This window comes from Oncorhynchus tshawytscha, linkage group LG26, assembly GCF_018296145.1.
Source record: "Oncorhynchus tshawytscha isolate Ot180627B linkage group LG26, Otsh_v2.0, whole genome shotgun sequence".
Lineage (NCBI taxonomy): Eukaryota > Metazoa > Chordata > Actinopteri > Salmoniformes > Salmonidae > Oncorhynchus > Oncorhynchus tshawytscha.
The window spans coordinates 29,878,618-29,901,440 of record NC_056454.1 but is presented as its reverse complement, the minus strand read 5'-3'; the positions used below and the strand labels follow the sequence as shown (position 1 = coordinate 29,901,440).

At 45.3% G+C, this 22,823-nt stretch overlaps 1 protein-coding gene across 1 annotated transcript; it reads right to left on the bottom strand.

Moving 5' to 3' along the window:
• Positions 1 to 1,559: 1,559 nt before the first annotated feature.
• LOC121840986 (E3 SUMO-protein ligase RanBP2-like) lies at positions 1,560 to 21,604 on the bottom strand. The gene is made up of 14 exons (XM_042306445.1): positions 20,960 to 21,604; positions 20,522 to 20,617; positions 20,110 to 20,343; positions 19,833 to 19,989; positions 14,821 to 19,431; positions 11,393 to 11,479; positions 11,073 to 11,278; positions 10,158 to 10,950; positions 9,895 to 10,005; positions 9,602 to 9,747; positions 3,792 to 4,065; positions 3,508 to 3,683; positions 3,219 to 3,392; positions 1,560 to 2,999 (listed from the first exon to the last, which is right to left on the bottom strand). Exons 1-14 carry the CDS (start codon positions 21,533 to 21,535, stop codon positions 2,694 to 2,696), a joined length of 7,947 nt encoding a protein of 2,648 aa, XP_042162379.1. The 5' UTR covers positions 21,536 to 21,604; the 3' UTR covers positions 1,560 to 2,693.
• Between the last annotated feature and the right edge of the window lie 1,219 nt (positions 21,605 to 22,823).

Here is a 22,823-nt window from a genome sequence, read left to right as displayed (position 1 = left end):
TCAATTATTTGGTGACGTGTATATTTTATATAGTTTTATCTAAAAAGGATAACTTTTTAAATGTTTTACAATTTTTAATTTTATGAAATTCACTGAGGATGGTCCTCCCCTTCCTCCTCTGAGGAGCCTCCACTGTTACAGATAATTTGTTAGTTTGACATGGTGGGATCTTTTTGTGTCGGAAAATGAACTAGGCGAGAGGAGGCAGTGGAAATGCCTTTATGCACAAATATAACCGTTATCATAACCGTTAAGTCGAAGGTAAACTTGTAGTCACACAATGATATGGTGTGAGGTCTTCCCAATACAACAACGGGAAACCATACAGTTTATTAGGCTAAATATTAAATCAATTATGATGAACTTCCCAGGGTAGTGAAAATGCACGATGATTTCGATGCTCCTTTCCAAAAAATATTGAGGGTCTTATTCTGATGACATGATGATCGATGCTTGAGTGCCATTTGACAAAATGCAATGGAAACATATTGAACTGTAGATATTTAATAGGCACATGAAAACTTAGGCAAAAAGTGTACATTTTTTTGTCCACAACGTCATCACTCACCGATTTTTATCGGCAACAAGTCTGTTTGGTGGAAACACACTACTGGTGGGAAAATGTGCATATTTTCTTTATGCGTATGCCTCTTTCAGAATAGTCACATGAAAAGCTGTCACAAATTGGATTGAAACCTAGCTACTAGAACAAACAAATGTGAGACTGTTGTTCATTGACTACAGCTCAGCATTCAACACCATCGTGCCCACAAAGCTCATCACTAAGCTAAGACCCCTGGGACTCAACACCTCCCTCTGCAACTGGATCCTGGACTTCCTGACGAGCCACCCCCAGGTGGTAAGGGTAGGCAACAGCACATCAGACATGCGGATACTCAACACGGAGGCCCCTCAGGGGTGTGTGCTTAGTACCCTCTTGTACTGCCTATTCACCCACGACTGCGTGGTCAAGTACGACTTCAACACCATCATTAAATCTGCTGACAACACAACGGTGGTAGGCCTGATCACCAACAACAATGACATAGCCTATAGGGAGGAGGTCAGAGACCTGGCAGTGTGGTGATTGGGGGCTACAGGAAAAGGAGGGCTGAACACGCCCCCATTCACATCGACAGGGCTTTAGTGGATCGGGTTGAGTGCTTCAAGTTCCTTGGTGTCTACATCACCAACAAACTATCAGGGTCCAAACACACCAACACAGTAGTGAAGAGGGCACGACAAGGCCTATTCCCCTCAGAAGACCGAAAAGATTTGGCATTGGTCCCCAGATCTTCAAAAAGTTCTACAGCTGCACCATCGAGAGCATCCTGACCAGTTACATCACCGCCTTGTATGGCATCTGCTCAGCATCCGACAGTAAGGCACTACAGAGGGTAGTGCGTACGGCTTAATACATCCCTGGGGCTAGGCCCCTTAGTTCTAGTGAAGGGTAAATTTAACACTACAGCATACAATGGCATTATAGATAATTCTGTGCTTCCAACATTGTGCCAACAGTTTGGGAAGGCCCTTTCCTGTTTCAGTATGACAATGCACCTGTGCACAAAACGAGGTCCATACAGAAATGGTTTGTCGAGATAGGTGTGGAAGAACTTGATTGGCCTGCACAGAGCCCTGACCTCAACCCCATCGAACACCTTTGGGATGAATTGGAACGTTGACTGCGAGCCAGGGATAATCGCTCAATATCAGTGTCCGACCTCACGAATGCTCTTGTGGCTGAACGGATGCAATTCCCAGTAGCAATGATCCAACATCTAGTGGAAAGCCTTCCCAGAAGAGTGGAGGCTGTTAAAGCAGCAAGGGGTACCAACTCTATATTAATGACTATGATTTTGGAATGAGATATTCAGCGAGCAGGTGTTCACATACTTTTAGTCATGTAGTGTATGTTTGAAATCGTAAAGGGCATCCTCATAATTATCAGTATAAAGCAACATTATTTCTAAAGACATTCTCCAGCATCATTTATATATTGACAATAATAATTGTTTCAACTTCAAGTGATATTTGTCAAAAGAATACCATAGAAGGTTCTTCCACAACCACCAGATATTATGTCATACCTCTCCCAAAGTGTCACAAAGCAGGTTATAGTTCTTCATATTCCTACTTTCGGAGTTTAAGATGAACAAGGTTCGTCTCAATAATTTGTACATTATGAAATCAATGTATACACAAAAACACACCACCACACCTAAAAGTATTCAAAGGGAGCAGGAGAGAGGAACATTGTTCATTTTGAACTGAGGTTGGTTTTTAAACAAGGTTTCTTGTTAATCTCAATTAAGGCTTAACTATGCAAAACAATCAAGTTAGGGAGCTTAGGAAGGAACCAGCGTTTTCAACTCTTATTGGAACACATGACTGGGGATTCACACAGTCACATGCTACCTTCAGGGTGGGTTAACACTTATGGAAAGTAGACCATCTCTGTCTCAAATGACACCCTATTTCCCCTGTAGTACACTACCAGAACCCTTTGTGCACTCCACATGGGCTCTGGTAAAACAAAATTAAAAACATGTTTTACATTACATGAGGTATAGGGTCTCATTTGAGATGTTCCTACTATAGTTGTCCACTCCACCGTTTGAAAGCCTATCACTGTCCAGTCCATGGCCAGAGCGAAGGCCGATAGACGTCCAGTCAGTGACCAGATCTCAGCTCTACAGTTGTCCACATTCGGTGATGACAATCTTCTTGCTGGGTTTGCCAGTCTTGGTGCCCAGCTCTCCCATGCTGCGAACCACATCCATGCCCTCTCTGACGAAGCCAAAGGCCACGTGTTTGAAGTCCAAGTGCTCAGCCTTCTTCAAAGTGATGAAGAACTGGGAGTTGTTGGTGTCTCGGCCGTGGTTGTCCATGGACAGCAGGCCCGGGCCTGTGTGGCGCACGTCAAAATTCTCATCCTCAAACTTGTGCCCGTAGATGGATTTCCCTCCTGTCCCATCCTGGTTGGTGATGTCTCCACCCTGAGGAAAGAGGACAATACAGAGACCGGACCAAGCAGAGTTATACATTCTTGCAGAGGTTTACAAAATGTTTTATGTTCCAAGAGGCACTAACTGTGACCTATGTTTTGGGAAACATGGTATTGAAGGTTATGAAAGCACTTTGGCTCTGATTGTTGTCTGGTTTGAGGCTAACCCCACTCTGGTTTGAGGCTAACCCCACAACTCCCCGCTTCTCACCTGACACATGAAGTCGGGTACGACCCTGTGGAAGACAGTGTTGCGCAGCCCGAAGCCTTTCTGTCCTGTACACAGTGCTCTGAAGTTCTCAGCTGTCTTGGGGACGATGTGAGAGAACAGTTCTATGGTGACCGTTCCCAGGGGCTCGTCGTCAGCGGAGATAGAGAGGTACACCTGGGGGCAGGGTTTAGTGGACTCTTTAGTACAATTATTAAACATTATTGTAGGTGGAGGGGACAAAAGTGGTAGGCGGTCCACCTATACATTAGCAGACAGGGGAAACACTGACCTGGGGATTGGTGTCTCTGGAATGTTCCTGTACCCTGGACAGCTGGGGGGAGGAGAGGGTGGAGGCCTCTGATTGGCTCATTCGACTCTGACACTCACAGAAGATCTTCCTGAAACTCTCGGCCAGCTCCGCAGTCTTAAACTTGGCTGCCAACTGTTCCACCTTACCCTCACCCTCTGGATTTTTTTGTTGTTGATAAAAAATATTTATCAATTCAAATTATATACGAATCAATATATTTTCGTATCTTTGTGTGTGTGTTGCCGAGCTATGTATAGACCTACCTGAAAAGTCAGTAGCTGTCCAGACTAGGGCTTGGTTAGAGGTGTTCATGGGTTTGAGCTCCATGCTCTGACAGATGGTGTGATTGGCACAGACCTTCAGCACCTGCTCCCTCCTCATTAGCACCCGGTAGAACCTCTTATCGGGGTGGAAGAGGATCTTGATGTCTCCCACACCCCTCTCCTTCCACTGGCCCAGGTCTCTCTCCCAGCGGTACAGCTTGGTACGCTCCTTAAACAGGATCTCCTCATCCTCCTCCCCTGACTTAGTCTCCACCTGGACAACACAGTTACACGCAGGTTAATGACGAGACCAAGGGCTCATTAATCAGGAAGGTGTAAGATTACAGAACTCATAGATTCTGAGATTTCCATACCCAACTATAACATTTTCTGTCAAGATAGAACTGCCAAAGGGGGAGGAGTTGCAGTTTACTGCAGAGATAGCCTGCAAAGTAATGTCATACTTTCCAGGTCCATACCCAAACAGTTCGAACTACTAATTTTGAAAATGACTCTCTCCAGAAATAAGTCTCTCACTGTTGCCGCCTGCTACCGACCCCCCTCAGCTCCCAGCTGTGCCCTGGACACCATTTGTGAATTGATCGCCCCCCATCTAGCTTCAGAGTTTGTTCTGTTAGGTGACCTAAACTGGGATATGCTTAACACCCCGGCAGTCCTACAATCTAAGCTAGATGCCCTCAATCTCACACAAATCATCAAGGAACCCACCAGGTACAACCCTAAATCTGTAAACAAGGGCACCCTCATAGACGTCATCCTGACCAACTGGCCCTCCAAATACACCTCCGCTGTCTTCAACCAGGATCTCAGCGATCACTGCCTCATTGCCTGTATCCGCTACGGAGCCGCAGTCAAACGACCACCCCTCATCACTGTCAAACGCTCCCTAAAACACTTCTGTGAGCAGGCCTTTCTAATCGACCTGGCCTGGGCATCCTGGAAGGACATTGACCTCATCCCGTCAGTTGAGGATGCCTGGTCATTCTTTAAAAGTAACTTCCTCACCATTTTAGATAAGCATGCTCCATTCAAAAAATGCAGAACTAAGAACAGATATAGCCCTTGGTTCACTCCAGACCTGACTGCCCTCGACCAGCACAAAAATATCCTGTGGCGGACTGCAATAGCATCGAATAGTCCCCGCGATATGCAACTGTTCAGGGAAGTCAGGAACCAATACACGCAGTCAGTCAGGAAAGCTAAGGCCAGCTTCTTCAGGCAGAAGTTTGCATCCTGTAGCTCCAACTCCAAAAAGTTCTGGGACACTGTAAAGTCCATGGAGAACAAGAGCACCTCCTCCCAGCTGCCCACTGCACTGAGGCTAGGTAACACAGTCACCACCGATAAATCCATGATTATCGAAAACTTCAACAAGCATTTCTCAACAGCTGGCCATGCCTTCCGCCTGGCTACTCCAACCTCGGCCAACAGCTCCGCCCCCCCCGCAGCTACTCGCCCAAGCCTCTCCAGGTTCTCCTTTACCCAAATCCAGATAGCAGATGTTCTGAAAGTGCTGCAAAACCTGGACCCGTACAAATCAGCTGGGCTTGGCAATTTGGACCCTCTATTTCTGAAACTATCCGCTGCCATTGTCGCAACCCCTATTACCAGCCTGTTCAACCTCTCTTTCATATCGTCTGAGATCCCCAAGGATTGGAAAGCTGACGCAGTCATCCCCCTCTTCAAAGGGGGAGACAACCTGGACCCAAACTGTTAAAGACCTATATCCATCCTGCCCTGCCTATCTAAGGTCTTCGAAAGCCAAGTCAACAAACAGGTCACTGACCATCTCGAATCCCACCGTACCTTCTCCGCTGTGCAATCTGGTTTCCGAGCCGGTCACGGGTGCACCTCAGCCACGCTCAAGGTACTAAACGATATCGTAACTGCCATCGATAAAAGACAGTACTGTGCAGCCGTCTTCATCGACCTTGTCAAGGCTTTCGACTCTGTCAATCACCATATTCTTATTGGCAGACTCAGTAGCCTCGGTTTTTCGGATGACTGCCTTGCCTGGTTCACCAATTACTTTGCAGAAAGAGTTCAGTGTGTCAAATCGGAGGGCATGCTGTCCGGTCCTCTAGCAGTCTCTATGGGGGTGCCACAGGGTTCAATCTTCGGGCCGACTCTTTTCTCTGTATATATCAATGATGTTGCTCTTGCTGTGGGCGATTCCCTGATCCACCTCTACGCAGACGACACCATTCTATATACTTCCGGCCCGTCCTTGGACACTGTGCTATCTAACCTCCAAACAAGCTTCAATGCCATACAGCACTCCTTCCGTGGCCTCCAACTGCTCTTAAACGCTAGTAAAACCAAATGCATGCTTTTCAACCGTTCGCTGCCTGCACCCGCACGCCTGACCAGCATCACCACCCTGGATGGTTCCGACCTTGAATATGTGGACATCTATAAGTACCTAGGTGTCTGGCTAGACTGTAAACTCTCCTTCCAGACTCATATCAAACATCTCCAATCGAAAATCAAATCAAGAGTCGGCTTTCTATTCCGCAACAAAGCCTCCTTCACTCACGCCGCCAAACTTACCCTAGTAAAACTGACTATCCTACCGATCCTCGACTTCGGCGATGTCATCTACAAAATTGCTTCCAACACTCTACTCAGCAAACTGGATGCAGTTTATCACAGTGCCATCCGTTTTGTCACTAAAGCACCTTATACCACCCACCACTGCGACTTGTATGCTCTAGTCGGCTGGCCCTCGCTACATATTCGTCGCCAGACCCACTGGCTCAGGTCATCTACAAGTCCATGCTAGGTAAAGCTCCGCCTTATCTCAGTTCACTGGTCACGATGGCAACACCCATCCGTAGCACGCGCTCCAGCAGGTGTATCTCACTGATCATCCCTAAAGCCAACACCTCATTTGGCCGCCTTTCGTTCCAGTTCTCTGCTGCCTGTGACTGGAACAAATTGCAAAAATCGCTGAAGTTGGAGACTTTTATCTCCCTCACCAACTTCAAACATCTACTATCTGAGCAGCTAACCGATCGCTGCAGCTGTACATAGTCTATCGGTAAATAGCCCACCCATTTTTACCTACCTCATTCCCATACTGTTTTTATTTATTTACTTTTCTGTTATTTTGCACACCAATATCTCTACCTGTACATGACCATCTGATCATTTATCACTCCAGTGTTAATCTGCAAAATTGTAATCATTCGCCTACCTCCTCATGCCTTTTGCACACAATGTATATAGACTTCTTTTTTTTGTTGTTTTTTTCTACTGTGTTATTGACTTGTTAATTGTTTACTCCATGTTTAACTCTGTGTTGTCTGTTCACACTGCTATGCTTTATCTTGGCCAGGTCGCAGTTGCAAATGAGAACTTGTTCTCAACTAGCCTACCTGGTTAAATAAAGGTGAAATAAAAAAATAAAAAAATAAAATAATTTAAAATAATATAAAATATAGAAATGTATTGAGTAGAACATCCAAGATTATCTGTCATATAGATAGAATGTGGAGTAATGCCAGCTCTAGACTAAGCCTCCACCTAGAACACATTTAGTCAGTTATAACGATGACGTAGAGTCTCTGCTTGGAACTCATTATTAAAGGAAAGGTTCACCCATTTTGAATGTTATATTGTTTTGTGCATCAATGAGTGATGTTCTATCGATTCCCTGGGTAATTTCATGTTTTTAGCTGGGGCACTAGTTTTCATGTGTATCAGAGTTATTGTGGTTCGAGCAGGCAGAATTGCCTCCGGTATGACGTAGCACTGTGATAAAGTCGCTCTCACTACACCGGAAATTAATCCGGTGAAATTGCAGAGCGCGAAATTCAAACTACAGAATTATATTTAACTTTCATAAAATCACAAGAGTAATACATCAAAATAAAGCTTAACGTCTTGTTAATCCAGCCGCTGTGTCAGATGTCAAAAAGGCTTTACGGTGAAAGCACACTATGCGATTATCTGAGGACAGCGCCCCACAAACAAATGCATGAAAAACATATTTCAACCAGGCAGGTGCGCCACGAAAGTCAGAAATAGCGATATAATAAATGCCTTACCTTTGATGATCTTCTTCTGTTGGTACTCCAAAAGGTCCCACATACATCAAAAATGGTCCTTTTGTTCGATAATGTCCTTCTTTATATCCGTAAAAACTCAGTTTAGCTGGCGCGCCTCAGTCAATAGTCCACCCAGTTTCCCTCCATCAAAATGCATACAAAATGAATCCCAAACGTTACTAATAAACTTTTCCAAACAAGTCAAACAACGTTTATAATCAAACCTTAGGTACATCTAGTGGAAGCCCTAGGAACTGCAATCTGGGAGGATTTCGCCTTATAATAAAGGTGACAGCCATTGAAAACAGTTGTAGGCTGAAAAATTATTTTTGGGGGATGGTTTGTCCTCAGGGATTTAGCCTGCCCTATCATTTATATTATACTAACAGACATAATTTTAACAGTTTTCGAAACTTTAGAGTGTTTTCTATCCAAATCAACCAATTATATGCATATCCTAGCTTCTGGGCCTGAGTAACAGGCAGTTTACTTTGGGCACGCTTTTCATCCGGACGTGAAAATACTGCTCCCTACCCAAGAGAGGTTAAGAGGAATACGCCTTTTAAATCGCAAAATCATCTACCATACATGTCAGATTTCAATACTGGCTGATGTCACAAATCGGGCGGATGTCTTCTCTCTCGAATGTGCTGTTGATCCTATTTTTGCGATATTCCTACCTCGAAATGTTTTATTTAATGGAGGGTATAGCACATATTTAATATTTGTCTACTCCGGGGTGCATTGCATGGTGCCGTTGCCAGAGATATTATTGAAAAGAGATAAGAATCCAATAAATGAATGAACGTGTACCCCCACTCAGCAGACTGTCGACCAATCACGTTCACGTTGTAATGCTGCGTCACATGGTTGCTAAGCTAATCGTCACGCAATCCTTTCTCAAAGTCAGTGTATGTCGATAAACATGCATATTTTCCTTGCAAGTATGCAATGTTACGATTCCAAAGCTATACGGTATTACAGATATCAAATTATGTATCTCACCTCTCGGAAGAGATTTGTAATGTTGTACTTTTTGCTGACGAAATTTATGCTAATGTTGGATTTTTGAGCATGCTCCCAATAAACTCCCATTCACTCCTTGAAGGAGAGCACTCCTTAACCCAGAATGGACTGGCGCGACCCATTGACATACCAAGGCAACGTTTCGCATGTGCCTTACAGACTCCAATCTGTAAGGCACATCGATCTGCAGTTTAAACACGGTGAGATTGTAGACTCCTAAATTGATAGTGCAGTTTGTTTAGGAGATTTTACAGCTAACTAACATGCTGATATGATCTTCTGTATTATAGCGTGGAGCTACGTTTGCCCGTAGAGAGAGCATTGCATTGTGGATTTTGTAGACAACTTGAGATGCAACAAATTTCCATAACAATTTTCCATGTTGCTCCAAACCTTATTATGATGGCAAAATGAAAAATAAATTCACAAAAAATGTTTCTCACATTTTTGTGTTATTTAACCCTGTAAATTAAAGAATGAGTGGTTTTATTTGGATTTTTCCTTTAAAGAGCGAGCTTGGGGTAAGGCCCTGCGTTAGACTGGTGTCCTGTCCAGTCCTGTCCTTGTACAACAAGCTGCCTCACTACAGAAACCGGTCTGCTCCTATGAGCCGTTCTGGCTCGCACACGCCAAGGCTACTTACTTTACTTCATAACATGACATTCCCAGTAAGGGGAAGTGGAGATAGATGAGTAGCAGTGCATTGATAAGTACCTCTGGTAGAGAGACTATGGGTTCAAAGTCAATGCCCACATTATTAGTGTCCCCTTCATCACACTCCTCCTCCCCTCCCTCAGCTTTGGCTGGGGCTGCAGCTCCAAACAACGTAGCCTCGGCGTTCGCCCACGAGAAGTTGGAATCTAACAATGAAAGATAAAAAGGTTAAATGAAATGTTTGTTTTCATAGAAACAAAGCTCAGTTGTCATGGTGATGAATAGAAATCTTAAGAACACACATATTGAATTTTCTTCAGTCAATTGTATTCAGAAAACTTAGAAGTACCAACCTTGTTTTCCAAAGGCAAATAACCCCCCAGTGTTCTGTGCCAGATCAGCAAAGGATAACCCTTCCCCTCCTAGAGCACTGAAGCCCAATGAGCCAAATGAGTTAGGAGCATCTGTAAAAGAGGAAATAAGGAAGAGAAGACAGCTCAGTTTGCTGCATTGGTGTCAGAAGTGGGATTGTGTTGCTGGGAGGACATAGAAGGCATTGCCAAGAGTTAAGTGAGGGTAGAATTGAAAAGGCTTTGCAGTGATAAATGTTTCATACCCTGAGTAGTGGTTGTAGTAAATGTAGTATTAGAGTCAGGGTCAGAGGTCTTCTTGGCAGAAAGGTCTATAGGGCTGCTGCTGATAGCTGCAGGAGTAGAGTCTGACTGATCTGGAGCCTGTTCCCCGCTGCTGGCAGCAGGGTTTAGAGTTTGACAAGAAACACAACTGCTTGCAGACTCCTCATTTCTAACAAGACACATGTCACACTCCCACTGCCCTGGCTTTTTGCCAAACTGTGCACCAAATCCAAAACTAAATGAGGGGGTTACCAAAGCTGGCGCACTAGCAGCAGGTTTTTCTGAAGGGTTTGGAGTGGTAGCCTGCTCCCTGCTGCAGGAGACGGCAGTCTGCGATGGTGTTGAAGTGGAGTCTGACTGATCTGGAGTCTGCTGCTCCTTTGTGGTGGACTGGACCTCTGCCTCCTGAATGGTTAATGACTGAACTGAGACCTGTTCTTCTGCTGTAGAGGACTGGACATCTGCCTCCTGGATGGTTACTGATTGAACTGGGACCTGTTCCTCTGCTGTAGAATATTGGATGTCTGCATCCTGGATGGTAACTGACTGTTCTGTGGCCTGTTCCTGGCTACCTGGGGTTGGGATTTCAGCCTCCTGTATGGTTAATGACTGATCTGGGACCTGTTCTTCTGCTGGAGTGGACTGGACTTCTGCCCCAGACTGATCTGAAGCCTGTTCCTGGCTGCTGGGGTACTGGTCTGGGACCTGTTGTTCTGGCACTGTATCGCAGGTGCTGGAGGACACATCCTCAGGGTCTGAGCTTCTCTCAGCATCCTAAAACACAATAACTAAAACAGTTAACATTTGCTTGAGAGAACCACTTTTAATTTCTTAAAACCCAATGTCACAAAAGTTGTTTACCTTTGTGCAAACAAATGCATATCATATAATCTCACCAGAGCCTCCTGTGCTTTGCGGAACTCTGTCTCAAAGTCCTCTGGCTTGTCCTTCTCTGCCTCGCTGTCGCTGCCTACACCACAGAAGAAGGTTGAAGGCAGCTGCAGGTTCCTGGCTTTCTGTTCCTCCTCTGGAGTTGGCCTCTTCTCCCATAAAACCTCAACCTCCGGGTCCAGACCTTCAACACCTGCCTCGGCCTGGCCTGCTGAGAGGAGATGAGTGGGGCAGGTTATTCGTGAAATAACTTTTGAGGAGAAATTACACCCCAACCTGTTCTATTCATACCCATCTCTATAGCTGCTTTGGCCATGAAACTTACCAGAACCTGCACTGGCAGCCTCCCTCTCAGGAGGATCCCGGTACAGTTTTCCATTCAGGGCTTTAACTGCTGTCTCAAAGTCCTCATCTGCAATATTCACAGCACAAACTAACGTTAGCAACACTGTCAACTACAATTACCAAACGGTTGCTCATGCAGGTAGAAAACCAATTCAAAGATTACTGTCCAGTGGTAGAACAAGTTTTGCTTGTGACATACAGAACATGCTACCGGAGTTTCAACTCTGGCTCTTTCACTGGGACATATTGTAAATCTCTGGAACAAACCGAACCAGACTGGGATTTGATTTTACACTGTTGCTACACATCCTGGACTACAAATGTGTGTGTGACAGCACATTTCTGTCAGTAAGCATGGCAGGAATCTCCCCGTGTCTCCTTTTAAACAGAGGGAGAAGTACTCTGAATCGCCGTCAACACAACTGGCTGCTACCAGGAACTTAGTCATTTCACCCCTCCAATAGCTAAACAGCTATCCTAACTTTCATCTGTAGAAATCTATATTTCACTAGAGTAAGTGTGACTGTTGAGTATCACACATGGGCATGCAGCTCATTAGGTTGTTGTACTATAGGTTTGTACAGTGCATTCAGGAAGTATTCAGACCCCTTCCCCTTTTCCACATTTTGTTAAGTTACAGCCTTATTCTAAAATGGATTAAATTAAAAAATCACACAGTATCCCAGAAAAACAAAGCAAAAACAGCTATAGAGTAAAAAATATTTTTTTAAATTCCTCCACAATTTTGATATCCAATTGATGTTTACAGTCTTGTCCCATCGCTGCAACTCCAGTACAGACTTGGGATAGGAGAAGGTTGCATCCTCCAAAACACAACCCTGCCAAGCCGCAGCAGTCACTAGAGCGCGATGGGACAAGGACATCCCGGCTGGCCAAACACTCCCCTAACCCGGTTGACGCTGGGCCAATTGTGCATCGCCTCATGGAGCCGGATGCGGCCGGCTGCGACTCAGCCCGGGATCGAACCCGGATCTGTAGTGACACATAAAGCACTGTGATGCAGTGCCTTAGACTGCTGAGCCACTCGGGAGGACAATAATGTTTTGCATATTTAATTGATTAGACGTGATTTGGAATGGCACACACCTGTCTATATAAGGTTCAACACTTGACAGTGCATGTCAGAGCAAAAACCAAGCCATGAGTTCGAAGGAATTGTCCTTAGAACTCTGAAACAGGATTGTGTCAAGGCACAGATCTGAGCAAGGGTACCAACAAATTTCTGCAGCATTGAAGGTCCCCTAGAACACAGTGGCCTCCATCAATCTTAAATTAAAAGGTTTAGAACCACCAATACTCTTCATAGAGCTGGCCCCCAGGCCAAACTGAGCAATTGGGGGAGAAGGGCCTTGGTCAGGGTGGTGACCAAGATGGTGATGACCAAGAACCTGATGGTCACACTGACAGAGCTCCAGAAATGGGAGAACCTGGAGATGGGAGAACCTTCCAGAAAGACAATCATATCTGCAGCACTCCACCAATCAGGCCTTTATTGTAGAGTGGCCAGACGGAAGCCACTCCTCAGTAAAAGGCACATGACAGCCAGCTTGGAGTTTGCCAAAAGGGGTCTGAAGGACTCTCACACCATGAGAAACAAGATTCTCTGGTGAAACCAATATTGAACTCTTTGACCTGAATGCTAAGGGTCACATCTGGAGGAAATCTGGCACTATCCCTACGACGAAGCATGGTGGTGGCAGCCTCATACTGTGGGGATGTTTTTCAGCAGCAGGGACTGGGAGACTAGTCAGGATCGAAGGAAAGATGAACAGAGCAAAGTACAAAAAGATCCTTGATGAAACCTGCTCCCGAGCACTCAGGACTGGGGCGAAGGTTCACCTTCCAACAGGACAAAAGCTAAGCACACAGTCAAGACAACATAGGAGTGGCTTCAGGACAAGTCTCTGAATGTCCTTGCGTGGCCCAGCCAGAGACCGGACTTGAACCCAATCTAACATCTCTGGAGAGACCTGAAAATAGCTGTACAGCGACGCTCCCCATCCAACCCGACAGAGCTTGAGAGAAGAATGGGAGCTTGCAGAGAAGAATGGGAGAAACTCCCCAAATACAGGTGTGCCAAGCTTGTATCATCGTACCCAAGAGGACTCTAGGCTGTAATCACTGCCAAAGGTGCTTCAACAAAGTACTGAGTAAAGGGTCTGAATACTTTTATAAAATGTAATATTTCCGTTTATTTTTTTATAAATTTGCCAAAATGTCTACAAACCTTGCTTTGTCATTGTAGGGTATTGTGTGTAGATTGATGAGGACCAATATTTAAAAAAAAATCATTTTTAGAATTTGACCAATGTAACAAAATGTGGAAAAAGTCAACGGCTGGTTAAGACCGGCTACCAGGCAAGGCCAGACAGGTGCCCAGCTGTGTAGGTGACGTGTCACAGAACACACACAGTGTAGTGACAGAGTACCTGGGGGCTCAAATTGGGTGGATGAGGTGCTGGTCCAAAAAGTCTTTGGGTTATCTTTGAAAAGCCTAAAGTCCAATCCTACAAAATAATGGTTGGCATGTGAGACAAACTAGAATTGGGGGTGGTTGGATTAAGAAATGAAAATGTATTAATGCATCTTTGGTTAGCTTCCAGTTGCTGAACGTCATTGCATTAAGTAAGCGTAATGGATTAGGCCTATATCAATCTTTCTATATTTTGGTCCTGTCCCATAGAGAATGCTAGAGATATCTTTATATAGTTCCATTAAGTTCCATTATGGTGTCTGTAAACTCACGGGCAGCGCCATTGAGGCAATTTCCATTATTATTACCTCCTCCTTGGCAAACAAACTGAAAGGGTGCACACTGCCACCTAGTGTTTGCTCAGAAGTATAATTTACTGGCAGATGACTCGGATGAAGTAACCCATAGGAAGTCCCATCCAGTTGACTACTTTAAGAATGGTGGGGACAGGGCATAGTTAGAGGACAAAAGTGTGACACCAATCTGGCCATCGAGGACTGGAATTGCCCAGGCCTAATCTAGAGTCCTCTAACTATGTCCTGTCCCCATTTCTGCCTTCATGAAGACAAAGCCTGCAATAAAACCTGTGACTGCATTATTTTATATAATATGCTAAATGTAATGGATTATAATCCATTACATCAGCTATCATATCAAACAACCTATATCAAAATAGCAAATGTGAGGAAGAGTGGAGTTAGGCTAATGGGAGTGACGGTTATGTTCTGTCCTATGAACACAAGGCTGCTGGGAGGAGCAATGTGGAGGAGAAATGCGACATGAATGGAATCACAACACAATGGGGTCAAATTATGTGAAAACTCCATAATGGGCGTCACCACTCAAAAACAAGCAGTTTACACTGAACCACAAGATCAACAAAAACAATCAAGACAGGAAAACAAAAGGCTTACCCTTTTCTGAGATTTTGAATGCAGTTAAAGGCTGGGAGGTCCGACCGCTGTCTTTAACCTTGGAGCTCTCTGGAGAACTATCCTCCTTGGATGATGGTGGGCTGCTGCCGAAAAACTTTTGGAGAGAGTCTGTTCCAAAGAGGAACTTGGGTGGGGACATTACCATCCTGGAGAGGTTGAGAGGGCTATGTGGAGTACCGGTGGAGGACTTACAGTCAGGGGTGTGTAAAGTCTCATGATACAGCTCCGTCCGTTCTGTGGTGGTCTCCTCCAGGATGGCCACAGCAGCTTGTCCACACATGGTTGTCCCCGTCGCTATTGCTTCCTCCTGAGTAAGGGTCTCACTGGAGGTGATTGGAGTGACCAGAATCTCATTCTCTTGGGCAGTTTTAGCCTGGTCAAATATATCTCTGAAGGAGTTAGCCACATCCTTCAGTTTGAATCTGACAGCTAACTGCTCAACATTTCCCTTAGTTACCTCGGCAAAGTCAATAGCGCTCCAGACCCAGGCCTTCTCAGCACCCTTCATGGGCTCCAACTTCATAGAAGATGTGACCCAATGGTTGGCACAGATTTTCAGGACTTGGTCTCTCCTCATGATGAGTCTGACTCGTTTGGTATCGCAGTGCTGCAGTATCTTGAGGTCTCCGATGCCCCTCTCTTTCCACTGGTTCAGGTCTTTGTCATAGCGATACAGCTTTGCCCTGTGGCTGAAACACACGTTTTCATTCTCCTCTCCAGTGGAGATCTCCACCAGGTCTGGCAGGGGAACCACAGGCTCAAAGTACAGGCCGTCCCGCTCCTCCTCCTGGCTAATGTCCTGCTCCTCGTCCGCAGACACCCCGCTCTGGTTCATCTTGGCCAGCGACTTGGCGGTACTGACGACAGGCTGGAAGCTGAAGTTGAAGCCCTCTGTGGATTCTCCAAAGCAGAAGAGGTTCTTCCTGATTGGGCTGCTTGCCAGGGGTAAGGCGTAGACAGAGGTGTCAGCACTGTCGTCCAGAGCCTCCTCTCTCAGGTCATAGTTGTCCCATTCTAAGGTAGGGCCAGTGTTCTCTGCGTGGGGCTTGATATTAAGACCAGAGGTGTTACTGGCTGTCGTGATGTTAGCATGGCTGTCGTCCTCCTTGATCTTGGTTTTGTCATCGGTCAGGAAAGATTTAAGATCTTTCAAGCAGGACTTCATCTCCTCTGCCTTCTGGATGATATGTGCAGTTCTACCGGTGTCAACAAGCTTGTGAGGAGTCTGTAGTGGGATGTCTAACAGGAGCCTCTGACACTCCTCAAACTTCAGCTTGAACTCCTCAGCCAGCTCAGGGGTTTTAAACTTGGCAGCGAGTTGCTCCAGTCTGGCATCTCCATCAGAGAAGTCATTAGCCAGCCACATCCAGGCCTTGTCGGAGCCAGCCAAGGGCTTCAGGTTCATGGTGGTGGTGATCCAGTGGTTGGCACACACCTTCAGGACCTGCTCTCTCCTCATCAGCACCCTGAGCCTGCCATTGGTGGCGTTCTTCAGGAACTTGAGGACCCCAACACCCCTCTCCTTCCACTGGCTGATGTCTCCGTCAAACCTGAAGAGCTTCACTCTCTGGGAGTAGACGGCCTGTTCGTCCTCTTCTCCTGTGACCAGGTCCACTTTCTCTGGCATCTGGACCACAGGCTCAAACTGGATATCGTCATTATCCTCTGTCTTGTATATGCCCTCTTCATCCTGGTCAGCTGAGGTGTCTGCCCTCTGGTTTGACTGAAGGGATGTGAACAGCTGCTCACCAGCGCGGGTGAAGCCTTTGAAATTGGAGTCCGTCTGACCAAACTGGAAGTCTCCTTGTGAGTTTTTAGCCAAGTCTGCAAAACTGAAGTCGTTGGGTTTGCCAATGAAGAGGGGATTTTCATCCTGACCCGTCTTGTCCACTGACAGTACTGATGCATATACACTGACACCAGATTCCTTCTCTCTGTGCTGCTCTGCGATATTCTTCAGGAACATTGACGCAGACCCTGAAGCAGGAGTCTGAGTTTCAGCTGGTAGGGTTTCCTTTGCAGTTTCCTGAGTGCCAAACTTAAAGCCACCTGCTGGGATGGGCATGGTGAAAGAGAAGCCTGCAGCACTGGGGGTACTGCTTTCAGCCTGAGGAGGGGTCTCAAACTTGAAGGATGCAGGGGAACTTTTATCAACTTTGCCTGTGCCAAACTGCAAAGAGCTGTCACCGTTGAAGTTCGCTTTAAACCCAGTGCCTGTGGGTTGAGTAGAGGCAGTCTGACTCCCGAAGTTAAAGCTGAAGGATGACCTGGAATTGGCGGCTGTGGCTATGCTCTTAACATTGGGATTGGGCATCTGACAGGAGACGCATTGACTAGCAGAGTTGTTGTTTCTGACTAGACATGCGTCACAGTCCCACTGTCCCTCCTGCCTGGCAAACATGGCCCTAAGAGAGGAGCTGCTAGCATTGGGGTTGGGTGTCTGGCAGGAAACACACTTAGAGGCAGATGCATCATTCCTCACTAGACAGGTGTCACAGTCCCATTGTCCATCCTTCCTTGAAAAATCAGCACCAAAGTCTGACACTGTTGGCTCTGTTGTTGGTGCTACCTCTACTGTTGATTTTGCTGAAGGGTTCGGAGTTTGACAAGAAACACAACTGCTTGAAGAAGCCTCGTTTCTTACAACGCATGTATCACAGTCCCATTGCCCTAGCTTTTTGCTGAATTGGGCACCAAATCCAGACCCAGTTGAGAGGGTTGCCAAAGCTGGGGCACCAGCAGCAGGTTTTCCTGAAGGGTTCGGAGTTTGACAAGAGAGACAACTGTTTGCAAATGCCTCATTTCTTAAAGCGCATGTATCGCGGTCCCACTGACCTGGATTCATGCTGAACTGCACACCAAATCCAGAGCCAAATGGCATGGTTGAGGGCTTTGATTCTGCTGCAACTTTTGTGGTTTCTTGCCTCTTTCCAAACTGGGCACCAAAACCAGCAGCAGGTATATAAGTGGTGCCACTGGTTCCAACCGTAAAGGAGGAGGGTGTCTGAGCTCCAAAAGACCCTAATCCTTTTCCAATAGATCCTGCGCTGCTGGTGTCTTTTGACGAGTCAGCTCCAAATCCAAAAGTAAATCCTCCCACTGAAGCTGCCCCACTAGTAAACCCTTTGATGTCAGTAGCTAGTGCGCTGTCCAGCTTTGATGGGGCATTAGGGTTGGCAGTCTGGCAGGCAACACACTGCATAACTTTAGCTGCATTTCTTACACAGCACACATTACAGTCCCACTCCCCGTACTTCTTTGCAAACTGGGCACCTAAGTTTGTCGCCTCTGGGGCAGAGTGTTTAGGATATTTTTTTTTCCTACATAACTGATCTTGCTGCTTTTTTGGAGATTTGGGAACGATCTTCTGAGCCTCTTCAAATTTTGTCTTGAAGAGCAATGCCTTGACTTCCGTTTTGAACCGGATGGCCAGTTGCTCAAGCCTTGGTTCCTCATCCGCATAATCAACAGCATTCCAGACCCAGGACTTGTCAGATCCAGCGTTTGTTTTCAGGAGCATATCTGGCGTGATGTAGTGGTTAGCACAGACCTTTAGAATCTTCTCCCTCCTCATCAGTAGACGCACTTTCCCTGATGTATTGTGCTTTAGGATTTTGACAAAGCCGATACCTCTCTCTTTCCACTCTTTTGTCTCTGCATCGAATCTGAACATCCTGGCCCTGTTACAGAACATCTCCTCCTCTTCCTCCTCTCCAGTCTTCACGTCTACTTTGTCAGGGAGGGGCACAATAGGCTCAAAGTGAGGCCCATCCTCGTCCTCCTCCACATGAGTGCTGTTGTTATTGCTCTCAGCTCCCTTCTCCTCCTCTGCTGTGTTTGCCAGCCCAAATACCGGTGTGGTTACATCAGTGAAACTAAATGGCTGGTCAAATTTTCCAAATGGGTTTGGTTTGTCCTGGATCTGGATTGAGTCATTAAAGGAGAACCCAGGAGCGCTTTTAGTGCCAAAGGTAAGTATCCCTCCCAGGCTAGGAGGATATTGGGGCTTCCCCTCTGAGGGGCCCTCTAATTTGGTGGGAATGTCTGACATCAGAAGCTTCAACAGGTTCTCACTGTTTTTGGACATGAAGGTGAAGTCCCCATCATTGGATTTAAAGTTGGAGTTGAATTTAAAGGCAGCGGATGATGGAGTGGACTGGGCGACTATTTCAGCACCAAAGCTAAGCACTTTAGGAGGCTCAGCAGGGATCGGCTGGCCAAAAGACATCTTCACAAAGTCCACAGGCTTTCGCTCAATGCTCTTAGCTGGTTGGACAGGTACGACGAAGGGCTTGATGAAGTAGCCAGACTCAGGGATGGGAGGGTTGGTGGTGGGCTGAGAGTCGGCCCCAAATCTAAAAGTAAATCCTCCCACTGAAGCTGACCCACCAGTAAAGACTTTGGTTTTAGTAGCCTGTTTGTCTTGAGTCACGTCCTGGTCCTCGTCCACAGACACCCTGATCCGGTTCAGCTTGGCCAGGGACTTGGAGGGACTGATAACTGGTTGGAAGCTGAAGCCAGAGGTGCATTCTCCAAAGCAGAAGAGGATTTTCCTCATTGGGCTACTGGCTAAATGAAAGGCATATCCAACTTCAAAAGGAAAAAAGTTAGATAAATACATTTTTAAAAGGCACAATTGTTATTATTTTTTCCCTAGCCAAACTGCAGCCAGCCACATGGTTTGTTTTAAAGCAGTGGGATGGGGCTGGAAAAATGTAACCTCTTTCAAATAAATAACTGAAATGATGCAAGGACAAGATCAAAGGATAGATTTAAACATAATTTTTAACTATACACACTTGTTTGTGTATCTTGTGGGTTATGCTGAGGTAATACGTGTGTACTAAGCTCCTGAGACAAGAATCAATGGGTATATATATCAATAAATATTGCAGATTGGACTTTTAATTGAACAGAGCATATAACAGAGCATATATATATCACTAAAATATAGTCTTCATTGTTCTGTATGCATGAGACATAAGCTTTACCTTTTCTAGATATCTTTACCATTTCCTCATTGAATACATTCTCCATTCGGTCTTGTAGTTCAGAGAGGGACTTCTTGACATCCTCAATGGAGACATGAGGGTTAAAAGTGCTGGGTACGCCCTCAATTCCCGGCGGGACAGAGAAAGACTGGAAACTCTATGAGAGATCAGAAAACAAGGTAAAGTCATGTAACCATAGAAAGGAGATTTTTTGGGGGGGCATACCACAGAAGTCTAGAGAGGCTGTTTCCTCTGTTAACAGAATGAGTGATGTCACCTTGAGAAAATGGATGTGATCCTCTGTGTGTGAGAGCTGCTCCAGCTCAGCGTCTTTCCTCCTCAGCTCAACCACCTCCTCCTCCAGTTGCTTCAGGTGTCCCTCAGTTCGACTCACTTCAGCCATCTCCTTGGCTTTGATCAGCTGCTTCACCTTAGAGCTCCTTCTCTCAATGGAGCGGATCAGCTCAGGAAAGATCCTCTCACTGTCCTCCACTGCTGCCTGTGCAGAGCTCTGTTAGGACACAGAGAGAGGACAGGGCCCACTTCAACCATTCCGCTCACTCAGCTCTCATCAGGACCCTAGTCAGCTCGTTCCCCACAGTGGGGCTCAGTGGGATTACAGTTTCTTAGACAAAAATAAAGTCATTTTTTGAGAAGGCCATCAGCCAAAGGACCTCTTCAAGAATTACCTTGACAAACTGTATAGACTGTCTCGCCCCAAACACCCCCATCTCCGTCTTCTGGATTCTCTGCTTTAATATCTGCTGTTTCTCATCCAACTGTTTCTGAACAAAAATAAATCAAAATAAATATTAAATACATCACAAAAACACCAAATCAAAGAAAGTATTGTGCTATGTACAATATCAAATGTTGATAGATTTTAATATTTTAAAAACCCAACGTAAATCAAAACCGTGAGGTAATAAAAATAAGAAAAGTATAATTCAAATGTAGAATAGATTTACAATGTAGAGTAGACTTCATAAGACAATAAGACTTAATAAGAGGCACAGGATATTTTATGGTGTATCGGGCTTTTTCCTGTTTGAGCCCTTAAAACACTTCCTTTGTAATCAACTGTGGTAATAGACATGAGAGTGAAATACAAAAGCTCATGTCCTTACCTGTTTTTCAGTTCTTTCTGCTGCAGCTGACACTGTATCATGGCCTTTATGTTCATCCACTGTACAAAGATAACAGATACACTGCTGATCTGTACGGCAGTAAACCTCCAGCAGTTTATCATGATGAGAGCAGATCATCTCATGGAGTTGTGTGGATGCTTTGACCAGCTTGTGCTTCTTTAATGGAGCTACTTCATAATGAGGCTGTAGATGAGTCTCGCAGTAAGAGGCCAGACACACCAGACAGAATTTCACAGATTTGAGTTTTCTCCCAATGCAGAAATCACACTCCACATCTCCAGGTTCAGCATAACAGTGAGCAGGAGAAGCAGCATGTAGTCCTGTATTCTTCAGTTTCTCCACCAATTCAATCAGTAGAGTATTTTTGTTCAGAACAGGCCTCGGGGTAAAGGTCTTTCTGCAGTCTGGGCAGCTGTAGACACCGTTAAGATCACCCTGATTCCAGCAGTCCTCAATACAGCCCATACAGTAGTTGCGTCCACAGGGAATAGCCACCGGATCTTTCAGTAGATCCAGGCAAATTGAACAATTCATCAAGTCCATTGCATCTGACATTATAGTAAACACATCAACAGGCTGAGCAGCAAAGTATCACAGATCAGTTTCGTTTCTCTGGAAATGCTTGTTGTGTGGGAGATTGGGAACATTTCCTGATTCGGTGGGTGTTGTTTGTGCTGTACTCTGTCTGTAGGGGGTGTGGTGTTGGACAGAGGCCAGGCTAGGATTGTTAAAACAGGACTCTGTCTCTTTTAGGAAACGTAAGTGATGGAAAGTTACCTGTATTTGCAGGTAGAAAAAAAGTGTTGATAGTATTAGGTTCTAATTATCAGAGTAAGAACCAGACGGACACTGTGAAAGCTTAAACCAAGTTTATTCTTCCCAAAGGATCGAACAGCTGAACAGACAAAGACATGGTTACAATAGTGGTGGTATATGTACCCCACTTTAGGTGGAATCTCCTCCTTCTCGCTAAACATTGCTGTACATCTTTATTGCAAGGCAGGAAACCAAGTGATATGGGCAATAAACGGTTCCTTTTCCCTTAACGTGACCTGACCTCGACCCCCTTATCCACGGCTCTCTCCCCTTATCAGTACTGCCATGTGACTGCTTTCCCTGCATTCAGCCCCTCCCACCCACCATAACACTCCCTCCTACAGACATCTCCTGGTGTAAACTCTGGGCTATTGCACCCCTCATGTCTCTATTAGAACTAATGATTAATAATAGTTCAAGCTCAGAAATCCAAACCCATCAATAGTATAGATTCTGGAATGTTCATTCATGTTACTGCTTCTAACTCAAACACGACAGCAATTTAGTGATGGGTCCTTTGCTATTGAACGGATCTTTTTCGTGAACGTCAGGAACCAAATCGTGAAAGAGACGTTCATTTTGGCTCCCTGATTTGAACCTACTACTACTGCTTTTTGAGCTCAAAGTAAAGTTTTTCTGCAGATAAGATACAAAATAATTATCTAAAGAAACTGGCCATCTTTTATTTCACCTTTATTTAACCAGGTAAGCCAGTTCAGAACAAGTTCTCATTTACAACTGCGACCTGGCCAAGATAAAGTAAAGCAGTGCGACAAAAACAACAGAGTTACACACAAACAAACGTACAGTCAATAACACAAAATAAAATAAAAATATATGTACAGTGTGTGCAAATGTAGAAGATTAGGGAGGTAGGCAATAAATAGGCCCTAGAGGCAAAAATAATTACAATTTAATATATTAATATTGGAGTGATAGATGTGCAAATGATGATGTGCAATTAGAGATACTGGGGTGCAAAAGAGCCAGAGGGTAAGTAATAATATGGGGATGAGGTAGTCGGGTG